This window comes from Megascapheus bottae, chromosome 10 (assembly GCF_031878675.1).
Source record: "Megascapheus bottae isolate mThoBot1 chromosome 10, mThoBot2.hap1, whole genome shotgun sequence".
In the NCBI taxonomy this organism is placed as follows: domain Eukaryota; kingdom Metazoa; phylum Chordata; class Mammalia; order Rodentia; family Geomyidae; genus Megascapheus; species Megascapheus bottae.
Genome location: NC_143518.1, coordinates 41,318,838 through 41,330,567, shown reverse-complemented (window position 1 = coordinate 41,330,567; position 11,730 = coordinate 41,318,838). Strand labels below are relative to the sequence as shown.

At 50.7% G+C, this 11,730-nt stretch overlaps 1 protein-coding gene across 1 annotated transcript; it reads right to left on the bottom strand.

Moving 5' to 3' along the window:
• Window positions 1–972: 972 nt before the first annotated feature.
• Selenbp1 (selenium binding protein 1) lies at window positions 973–11,730 on the bottom strand. The gene is made up of 12 exons (XM_090341012.1): window positions 11,618–11,730; window positions 8,391–8,447; window positions 8,117–8,229; window positions 7,698–7,883; window positions 6,509–6,629; window positions 4,008–4,190; window positions 3,621–3,799; window positions 2,359–2,437; window positions 2,152–2,273; window positions 1,793–1,885; window positions 1,521–1,639; window positions 973–1,375 (listed from the first exon to the last, which is right to left on the bottom strand). Exons 1-12 carry the CDS (start codon window positions 11,619–11,621, stop codon window positions 1,213–1,215), a joined length of 1,419 nt encoding a protein of 472 aa, XP_090197138.1. The 5' UTR covers window positions 11,622–11,730; the 3' UTR covers window positions 973–1,212.

Genomic DNA, 11,730 nt, shown 5'->3' with positions numbered 1-11,730 from the left:
TAACCCCCGGAGTCCTGTTTGAATGTTTGATTTAGGCAAGGGTCTAAGGGTGGAGGCAACAACCGTCTCTCAGGCTGGTTTACCTCAGTGTTCCCAGACCTCCTGTGCAGTCATGTGCCTGTCTCCCACGTGTGAGAGAGAAACAACAGAAAATTCTCCCAGCAGTCTCACTCATGGTAGAAATCAATTCAACTACCTACATGAGAGGTCTACGGTGTGTGTGAAGATGCACGTTATATTCCCTTCGGTTGTTAAGACTTTAGTTCCATTAAAAGAAAGCATGTACAGGGGCCGGGAGTTTGGCCTAGTGGTTAAAGTGCTTGCCTAGCATGCACGAAGACCCGGGTTCGATTCCTCGGTACCACATACATAGAAAAAAGCCGGAAGTGGTGCTGAGGCTCAAGTGGTAGAGCTCTAGCCTTGAGAGAAGTCCAAGGACAGTGCTCAGGCCCTGAGCTCAAGCCCAGGACTGGCAAAAAAAAAAAAAAGCAAGCATGTACAGAAATGGAGAGACAAACAGTGAACAAATGCAGCAGTGCTGCTCACTAGACACTATGGTGAAATGAACTGGACAATTTGTGGGTGAGATGGAAGGAGAAAAACTAGGAGAGAGCAAAGGACAGGGTAATATTATCCCAAAAGAAATGTATTCATGACCTGACTTATGTAACTATAACCCATCTTTATATCACCTTTATAACAACAATTTTAAAAATCTAAAAAAAAAAGCATGAATTTTAAAATAGGGTAGAAACACTAATGGACATTCTCTGTCCCTGGGTATCCTTATAGCAACCACATTCCAAAACATTAAGTTCTCTATGACCCCCAATCTCTACTGGAGTTTCATTAGCATCCCTAGTGTGCACTAAATCACTGAGCCCCTGGAAATCCTCAGCAGGCCCCTCATACAGGAAGGGATGGGTGCGCAGAAGAGGAGTCAGGTGCCTCAGAGACAAGACAACCTGAGGATAGAGTCACCAGTTTATTTCCCAGTGCTTCTGAGAGCTTGTGTACAAACAGCACAGTGAGCAACAAGCGACAGTGGTTAGGAAGGGAGATGGCATTTGACATGTTTGGAATGCCTCTTTTCAGTTTCAGTGGGGCCCACTGCCCCGGGTGAGGGTCAAGAGCGAGCAGAGTGAAGCCAGGCGCATCCTCTCATCCTCCGTGGACGCCGAGGATGAGAGGAAGAGGCTCTGAGGTCAGACTTCAGAGCCAGATGTCTGAGCTGCAGTCACCTCCTGGGTAGCGGAGTTCGTGGGCTAAGGCTGGGCCCAGGGGCTCCTTCCCAAAGTCCACAAGGAAGTTGGGGTTCAACTTCAGGCCCCCATTGACGGTGTCTACATCAATCTGCAACATCACAGAGCCTTCCCTGGTAGAATGAGGAAGTGGGTAAAGAAGGGGTGAGAGGTGACTGCTTCCTTCCTGTAATCTGAGTTTATGGGGGTGGGTTCCCCATGGGTCTTTAGCCAAATAACCCCTCTGAGAGAGGAAGGTGGGGGAGGTAAACCTCTTACCTGACTAGGTCAGGGTAAAACTGCTTGTCCCAGGCACTGTACAAGGATGTGGTGAGGTACAGACGCTTGCCGTCTAGGCTAAGCTGGATCATCTGAGGGCCTCCAGGCACCCGTTTTCCCTTGGGAAAGCCAAGGGTCAGACTTCAAGGCAGCACCCAGATCTGGGGAGGGAACTGCAGGCAGCACCCACATCCCCCACACATGCTCCCACGTGCCCGGCTTCCTCCTGGAGCATGGAGGCAAAGGGGGCATGCACAGGGAACAGTCCTCACCTTGACCACCAGTGGCTCTGGCGGGCACTGCAGCTCCCGGTCCTCTAGCACTTGCACGGGGCCTCCCTTAACAATGCTGCCCCCAAGGAAGATCTGGATGGGGAGGAGCAAGGGACAAAGTGGGGGGCAATAGTGAGAGGCACAGACATGGCAGGAAAAGCAGCTGGCCTCGGGCGGGTTTCCACCCCTTCCACACATGACCCTTTGTTCACTCATGGTTTCCACAGCCCTGAGCCTGATTCTTCCCTTGGCCCTCAGTTGTACTTTTCCCATTCCTCCCTCATCATCTTCCAGCTCCTTCACAGCCTTCTCTTCATCGCAGACTCCCCCCTCTTTCCCTTTCCTTGCCCAGTCCCTACCTGTCCCACGAGGCGGGGCTGGTGCGGGTTGGAGATGTCATACTGCCGCACATCTCCATGCAGCCAGTTGCTGAAGTAGAGGAAGCGGTCATCCAGCGACAGCAAGATGTCAGTGATCAAGCCTGGGAAAGTGGGTTCAGGTGCTCAAAGGCCTCTTGCTTCCCAGACTGGATTCAACCTCTGATTCCACCCCTACCAAGCACTCACCTGGCATTTCTGGCAGCATCCAGCCCTTCACTTTCTTGGGCGGCACCTGAATCACCTTCTCCACTGACCAAGTACCTCCCTACATCAGAGAGTGGAGGTAGGTTAGGAGGCAGACAGGGACACTCATCAGTCAGGAGCCAACAGAAACGGGGGACTTCTTGCCAGAAGGGTCTCCTCCCTGCTTCACCATGGCATGGCTGGCGCTTCTTATCAGAAGTGCCTGACTTACAAGATCACAAAATTGTTTGGGAATCAGTCAATTAATATGGCCAGTTAGGATTCAAGTGTGCTTGTGTGTGTGTGTGTGACAGTACTGGGGTTTGAACTCAGGGTCTCATGTCATCACTTGGTTTTTTACTCAAGCCTGGTTTCCAGTGTGTTCATGTTGAAATGTAATCCTCGTGAAGCATGAAGAGGTGGTACAGGGAGGATCTCTGAGAGGGGAACATCCATCCTGGGGGCCACAGAAGGCCCTCAAACGCATTTAGTCCAGTAGGTAGGCATGTAATGTTTCTCTTGTGTTTATTGGCTGTCTTCCTGTATTGATCATTATAAGTATTCAAATAGCCTTTGGCAGAGAGATGATCTCCCATCCCTGGGGATAGTTGGTGCATTATTTCCTGGATGGGTTTGTTATAAACAACATTTTCTCTCTTATACATGCCTCGGTCACCAGGTGGTACCCTGTGCTATCTCAAGACTCTGCAAAGAGTTACCAATAGCCCAAAAGCTAGTGGCTCACACCTGTAATCCTAACTAGTCAGGAGGCTGAGATCTGAGGATCACAGTTCAAAGCCAGCCCAAGGAAGAAATGTCTGTAAGACTCTTATCTCCAATTAACTACTAAACAGCTTAACATGGAGCTGTACCTCAAATGGTAGAGTGCTGTCCTTGAGTACAAAAGCTCAGGGACAAAGGTCAAGCCCTGAGTTCGAGTCTCAGGAACAGTATGCACCCCTTCACACACAAACCACCACTAGCAAGAAGGCTCTTACCAGATACCCCTCCTCAACCTTGACTCTTTCAATCTCTAGACTCACGAGTGAAATCAATCTCTAGTCTTTATTCCCTGTCTGTGATGTTTAATTGTGGCAACAGAAAACAGACTCAGATGAGAGGGGGATGAGTCTGGCACTGAGAGAAGAGAGCCAAGGCATGTGGCCTTGTTTCTGTTCCTGGAGAAGCCTGAGCTGGTGGAAGCAGGGAGCAGGGCTCTGAAGCCTGGGCACAGGTGCTGAGCCTGCTGGGAGGGGCACAGGTACCTCATTCTTGTAGAAGTGCTGGATGGTGGAGCTGAGGGCACAGCCCACAAAACCATGGGCAGCATCTGGGTTGTGCAGGAAGCGGACCTCCAGGGGAGCCAGCCCGTCTTTCATATGCAGGGTCTGGATGATCTCATGGCGCTGCCAGTCCCACACATGGATGCTGCTTCCATACCGTCCTGGAGTGAGGGTGACACCCAAGAGTGGCCTCAGAATCAGGGCCAGGGGTAAGGACTAGGGCAGAGGGTTAGACAGTGGGTTCAGGGGACATAAACAAATCTTCATTACTCCAACAGTCTGGATCTATAGGAGGAGGCAAAGAGGGGTGTAGGTCTGGAGTGGGGCTTGGGAGAAGACCGCTCCTGCCTGGCCCAGCGTGGTCCTCACCTGCTTCTGCGTCAGCTGGATTGAAGCCATCTTTCAGGACATTAGGAGGGCCCCACTCAGTGCTGATCATGACATTGTGTCGAGGCTGGTACCAGAAGTCGTAGCCCATGGGGGCAGCGCCCCCAGGCCGCTCCCACGACCCCTTCACCTCAAAGGTCTCCCCATCCAGGAGCACGAAACCTCCTGTGCAGGGGAGGAGGAGGAGAGTAAGGTTGAGGTAGAGACTCCTCCCGCCCAGTCCTTATCTCTAAAGCTCCTCTGCCCACCGCCCTGGTTCTGCCAGCTCCTTAAATTCACAGGTCCTGGGCCGGGAGTTTGGCCTAGTGGTTAAAGTGCTTGCCTAGCATGCATGAAGACCCGGGTTCAATTCCTTGGTACCACATATAGCAAAAAGCTGGAAGTGGTGCTGAGGCTCAAGTGGTAGAGCTGTAGCCTTGAGAAAGTCCAAGGACAGTGCTCAGGCCCTGAGCTCAAGCCCAGGACTGGCAAACAAACAAACAAACAAACAAACAAAAAAAACAAATTCACAGGTCCAAAAGATCCCTCTCAGAGCCAGCCAGGCGGGAGGTGATGCTCCTGCCTTGCCTTCCACCTTTATCCCCAGACTACAGAGGCCATTGTTTTCTCCCTCTGACCCAAGAGAACTTTCTAGAATTCAAAACCTGGGCTTTTCTTGCCCAGTTTCCTACAGCTATAGCAGGATTCTTCCCAGGGTCTACATTCTACTCTGTTCCCTGCATTTTCCCCCTCATAGAGCAGGTATTTCTCTGTTACACGTTGCTCCTTTGCTGAGTATGTTATGGTGCCTTGACACATCTTTGCAATTGCAGGCAGCTGTCTACTCCTAGGCATTACTAAAGGTGCATCCTTTCCATCAGGACAAGGCAGTCAGGTGACATCTAGTGTAGTCACTGCATGGCCTAATCCATATCCCACTCGGCACCTGTACATGGAGGTCTCTGGTGCAGTGTGACAGAGGCAGTAGGTATTGGGGATTAGGACATAGATTCTGGAGGCAGAAGCCAAGTGTGACGGTGCATGCCTGTGATCCCAACACTCAGGAGGATTGCACTGTGTGTGGCTAGTATGATGCTTAAAAAAGAATAAAAGAAAAGCTGGGAGTGTGGCCTCCTGTTGAGCCAGCCGACCTTGAATGGAAAACCTCAGTATTACCGAAAACCAACGATTCTGGAGCCAGATGGCTGGATTTGAGTTCCAGCTCTGGAATTTATTGGCTATGTGACCTTGGGTCAGTCACTTAAATAGTCTGTGATTTAGTATTCTCACCTGCAAAATGAATTTTAATGGGCCGACCTCATAGATTGTATCTAGTACACAGTAGACATTTTGTAAGTGTCAGACTTGATCATAACCATAAATGAGGTAAAGACTCTCAGGGACCCGAGCTCGGTGGCTCACACCTGTAATCCTAGTTACTCAGGAGGCTGAAATCTGAGGATCATAGTTCAAAGTCAGCACAGGCACTAAAGAACATGAGACTCTTATCTCCAATTAATCACTAGAAAAGGGGGAGGGGTAGTAGGCTGGTAGCCTTGAGCTGAAGAGCTCAGGGACAGCACCCAGGCCCAGAGTTCAAGCCCTATGACCCACCCCCTGAAGAAAGACTCTCAGGAACTGAGAAACTTGCTCATAATCCATGAAGACTGGTATTAAGTATGTGTATTTTCTGGGGCCATGAATCCATTTGTATTCCTCAAGAGCTTCTGCTTGCCAGGCAGTTCTGTAGCACTGAGCCACTCCTGTTCTTCACTGCACTGGTCATACACAGGTATGACAGGTGAATGATATTGCATCTAGCTTCATCCACTGTGATGTAGTATCGCAGACTTTTCTTGAACTTTTCTAGAATCATGGCCTAGAACCATGATCCTCTTGATTCTAGCTTTCCATGTAGCTTAGTATAATAGACATGTGTCATTGTGCACAGCTGTTGTCTGAAAGTGTTTCTCAAACTTTTCTACTGACACTGTCATGATCCTCGAATCTCAGCTTCCTAAGTAGTTAGAATGACAGGTGCTAGCCACCAGTATCCAGCCCATTCTGGCTATACTTCAAACTTCAGTTTAGGTTCATCTTCATAGGAATGCCCAATACAATTAAAGTTACTTGCTAACTTTTTTTTTTTGTTTCCAGTCCTGGGCTTGAGCTCAGGGCCTGAGCACTGTCCTTGGACTTTCTCAAGGCTAGTGCTCTACCACTTGAGCCTCAGCATCCACTTCCAGCTTTTTTTCTATGCATGCGGTACCGAGGAATCAAATCCAAGTCTTCGTGCATGCTAGGCAAGCACTCTACCACTAGGCCAAACTCCTGGCCCCTACTTGCTAACTTTTAAAGCATTGGATGGTTCTCACCAGCTGGCTTTCCCCCATTCTCTATCCTATAGCTCCCCAAGCTTGGGATCTGTTCCCCGCATACATACAAATGCCACGCCCTCCCCCCAGCTACATTAGCTTTCACAAGCTGACAGTGCCAGGGGATACCTTTGCCATTGCCCTTAAGGTCTCCCAAGGTGCTGATCATCAACTCCCCGCTGGCCAGGCAATGGCTGGTATGCAGGCAGCTCACATCGCATTTAGCTTGAATCTCCTTGGCCTCGATGACCTAGACAGGGGTGGGGAATGGGGTCAGAATTTTACATAGCCTGGAGTCCCTATTCTCTATCCCCACACTCCCCTATTTTATTGGCTTTTTTCCTTTAAAAAAAAAATTAAGGAGCCATGTGCCAGTGGTTCATGTCTGTAATCCTAGCTACTCAGGAGGCTGAGATCTGAGGATCCCAGTTCAGAGTCAGCCCAGGCCGGCAAGTCTGTGAGATTTTTTTTTTTTCCAGTTCTGGGCTTGAGCTCAGGGCCTGAGCACTGTCCTTGGACTTTCTCAAGGCTAGAGCTCTACCACGTGAGCCTCAGCACCACTTCCGGCTTTTTTTCTATGTATGTGGTACCGAGGAATGGAACCCGGGTCTTCATGCATGCTAGGCAAGCACTTTAACCACTAGGCCAAACTCCTGGCCCCATCTGTGAGATTCTTATGCCCAGTTGACCACTAAAAACTCAGAAGTGGAGCTGTCACTCACATGATAGAGTTTTAGCCTTAAGCTAGAACAGTGCCCAGGCCCTGAGTTCAAGTTCCAGGACTAGTGTGCACATGTGCATGAGTGCATGTGCACACACACACACACACACACATACACACACACACACACACACACACACACACACACACACACAAATTACAGGACATTTCAACAAAAAGAAAAAGAATTGAAGGAAATTTCAACAGCTCTCTCCCCACAGGAACATGGTACAGAATCTGGTAACTTCTACAGAACAGCAAGGGAAAGTCAGCCTGCTAAAGATGTCCTTCTAGTGGAAGGCCTGGAGGCTCCAGCCTCAGGGAAACTGAGCTCTTCATTGGGTGTGGGGGCGGGGGAGGTAAACTGGATCTCTTCCTTCTCTGTAAAAGAAGCCTCTTCCCTCTCCTCTGGCATTCTGGCTGAGCAGCTGAGTAATGCCAGCTCAGCGTGCCTCGGTAACTCTTCTCAAGCCTGCCCTCCCTGCCCCCTCTCTGCTGCTGACCCTGACCCTGTGTCGGAGCAGGCAGCAGCTCAGTTGGGGCTGACTTCCCACCCATGGCGGGTTAGAGCTCCCAGCTGAAGAGCAGAGAACATGCCTTGTGCAGCTTAGGGGCGCGGGGCTCGGAGCCCACGTCCACTATGTAGACGCGGGAGGAGATGAAGCAGGGCAGCACCAGTTTGTTGCGTGACTTGCTGCTGTCCCCGAAGCAGCTGCTGCAGGTGTTCCAGCCTGAGTGATGCAGCTCGTCTTTCAGGTAAGGCATGGGCAGCCGGTGGATGACCTGGAGAGAGGCAGCAAGGCCGGGGGTGCTCACCAGGTAAAGCCTCAGGGGCTCCCCCACCACCACCCCTGCCTGACAGCACAGCACAGATTGGGTCTCTACACTCCCTTTGTCCCACAGGCAGCCTTGTGCAGTGAACAGCGAGAACAAAGGATGGAGTTAGGGAGGGACGGCCCTGGCACCATGCCCAGGGGTAGAGTCCTGGAGGTGCCAGTGTCCACACCCTGCCTCACCTGGCTATACTGGGGTGACCTGGGGTCCACGTCCACTGTAGCCACATAGTCCGGGGCCTCAATGCCCGTGTTTCGGTAAATACAGGGTAGGTAGAGAATCTCCTCTCGGGGTCCTGGGGTGGGGTGGGGGGAAGTAGCCAGTGGGGTGGTAGGTTAGGAAACGGTGGAAGCTTACATGCACCAGGGGACTAAAGCCAGGCCTGAGGCTCCCAACCCTACCAGCCATGGGGGCAGTGGAGGGAGGGACACTGGCTCTCACTCATTGGGCAATTACCTTTCATGGCTTCCAGAGGGGTGGGGTAGCCAGGGCCACACTTGGAACATTTTGTAGCTGTGGAAACAATGGGGCATGTTGGCAGCCGGCCTGCACGGGAGGATAAAGGCTCCCTTTTCTGCTTACCTGGCTGGCTGGCTTGGGCAGACCAGCTCTGCCCAGGTTCTCACTCCAGCCCCACCACCCGGTCACCTGTACCTGTGGTGAGCATGTGGCAGTGGAGCTGGAGGTGGGTTAACACTGTAGTGGGGTTTAGGAGGCAAGCCAGGCCAAGCACAGTAGAGGCTGTGCTTGTGCCTAGGTATGCCTAATAGCCTAGCACTGCCTAGCCATAGGAACTTGAGCAAGTTACCTAATCCTTAACCTCAGCTGCTACTTTGTCTGTGGAAAGAGGATAATGAGAGCACCACACATGGGGCTGGGAGTGTGAGGCCTAGTGGTAGAGCACTTGCCTAGCATGCACAAAGCCCTGGGTTTGATTCCTCAGTACAGCCAGAAATGGCTCTGTGGCTCAGGGGTTGAGTGCTAGCCTTGAGAACAGTTCCTAGGCCCTGAGTTAAAGCCCCAGGACTGGCCAAGGCGAAGGGGGCGGGTGGAGAGACTACCACACAAATATACTAGTTGTGTTCTCTTGTAATCCCATCATTAGGGAAGCTGAGACAAGAGGATAGAAAGTTCAAGGCTACCCTGGGCTATATAGTGAGACCTAGTCTCAAAAACATAAGGACTGGAGAGATAGCTTTGGGACAGAGCACTTACCTAGCACATGCAAGACTCTAATCTCCAGCACCATAAAACAAACCAAACAAGCAAATAATGGAACTGTTCTTGGGGAACTGCACTTAGGGAGAAAGTAGCATGCTGAGTCAAGGTGGGTGGGGGCCTTTGGCTCATACCTCTAATCCTAACTACTCAAGGGGCTGAGATCTGAGGAACACAGCTGGAAGCCAGCTTGGGCTGAGAGCCTTATCTCCAATTAACCACTCAAGAACCAGAAGTAGAGCTGCAGCTCAAAGTAGTAGAGTAGGGGCAGCACCTATGCCCAGAGTGCAAGCCCCACAATGGACAAAACAAAAAACAAACTCAGGCACATGCCCAGGCTCCCAGTGCAAGCCCATGACAGATGGAAAAGGAAAGAAAAAGAAAAGAATGTAGGGTGTTGGGCTCAATACTCTCCACCAAGGCACTTCACTGGCAGGGGCCAGGCTTCATTCCTGCTTCTCTCTCCCTGGTCCTGAGCCAGGCTGCTGGTCACATCCTGAGGTTATATAACTGAACCAGGGGAGGAGACTGGAGGTCAAGGCTGGGTGCCGGTCCACTTTCTGCCTCCTCCCCTCTGCCTGGAGAAGGACAGCCCTCTCAGAACCTGGGAAGAAAGGTCATGTTGACCACTGGAAAAAAGTTGCCTCTGAAGGACAGTGGCCAGGACCCAAAGCTGAGAAGTTCGGGACTTGCTAGGAAAAGGAGTTGAAGGACATCTTGGGGGAAGCTGCAGGGTAAAAGAAATCCTGGAGTGGAGTTCCCTGCCAAGTCTCATGGCCACAAGTGAGAATCCTGGAGTAGTCAGAGTGGAGCCTCTACCAGTGCCTGGGAGCCAAATGACTTAGGAGACCAGGAGGCAGCAACAGCATTCAATTCCAGAAGCCTGACTTCCATTTTCTTTCATTTCCCCAAAGCAGGTGATAGTATAATTTACCTACTTCTCCAGCTGGATTTTAAGATAACATAGTCAGGGCTGGGAGTTTGGCCTAGTGGTTAAAGTGCTTGCCTAGCATGCACGAAGACCGGGGTTCGATTCCTTGGTACCACATACATAGAAAAAAGCCAGAAGTGGTGTTGAGGGTCAAGTGGTAGAGCTCTAGCCTTGAGAAAGTCCAAGGACAGTGCTCAGGCCCTGAGCTCAAGCCCAGGACTGGCAAAAAAAAAAAAAAAAAAAAAAAAAAAAAGATAACATAGTCAAAAGCACTTTTCCAAGTAAGAGAAAATATAAAAAGGAAATGTGTAGCAATATGAGTTACTAAGACAATGTATGCAAAAGTTTTTCATGCAGCTGAAATAAAGGTTATAAAAATAGGAGTAGGTTGCCAGAGGAGGGAGAACATGTTATCCATGCTCAGAGAAAGAGGAAAAGGCCAGAGAAAGGGGACCGGGGTGGGGATGGGAGGGGGGGGAGAGAACCAGTGAGAGAGATAAAGTGAGAGGAAGAAAGAGAGGAGATAATGAGAGAGGAGAGAACCAGAGAGGGGGGAGGGAGAGAGAAAAAGAGAGAGTGAGGGAAAGAGAAAGAGAGAGAGAGAGAGAGAGGGAGAGAGGGAGAGAGAGAGAGAGAGAGAATACCAGTCTCAATGAATAGAATTTGAGGCTTGTTGCTGTTAGCAGGGTTTGGCATGTGATTCCAAGGAGAGAGAAAAGAAGTTGCTGGGAACAGGAGGGAGATTCATAAACTTCAAGACATCAAGATAGAGACAAATACTACAAAGAGAGTGAGAGATGTAAAGATGTCGTGAAAGCATGGCTCTTTCCACAGCATCTGCCAGGCAGCTCTGTCTCTCTCAGTCTTCCCAAGTGTCAGACTCCTAAGTCTACTCCAGTTGCAGCGAGTATCTCTTCTGCTTGAGGGGGTTATAATGCCCCCCCCCTCAGCATTTCAAGCAAGGTATCTGACCATTTTGAGTTGGCAATAAACTCAGGCAAAAGCTCAGTGGATTTTCTAGGCTAGCCCAGAGAAGAACCAGCTCCAAAGGGACAAAAAACAGGTCCCCAGGAGCAAACAGAAGCTCGAGGGACTCATTTTGTTCCCTGATAGTATGGAGCTTCTAGAGACCCACACCCCAAAGCCTGGCATTGCCTACAACTCTCCCAAGGAGAAGCTGAAACCAGGACTGCCTGCCTCCTCCATCACTGCTGCGCTACGAATCTGCTTATTTGCTACAGGAAGCCCCTCTCCTGCTGAAAGAGCAGGAGGATCCCAGGACCACCCTTCCCAGCCATCCCTCTGTCCTTCTTCAGAACGTAGCCAAAGCTGGTGTGTGCACTGTCTAGGTTTGATGAGTTGTGCTTGCCTCTCTGTGTGTAAGTGTGGACACACGTCTACGTGTGTGCGTTTGTGGTACAAAGATAAATCCAGCTCCTCTTCCTCTGACTGCTCCCTCCCCCTGGTTTTGGATCATTTCTGGAAGGAAGACCCTACTAGGATCTGGCACCGGGTAGGCACTGCACAGTCTTACCCATGCTGCTGCTGGCTGGTACAATTTGGTCCTGGATGGTTTGCTAGGAGAGGGCAGAAGCCAGGTACAGTGCTGTCCTTGTGTCACAGGCTGGCTGTGTTGTTGAAGGGGCA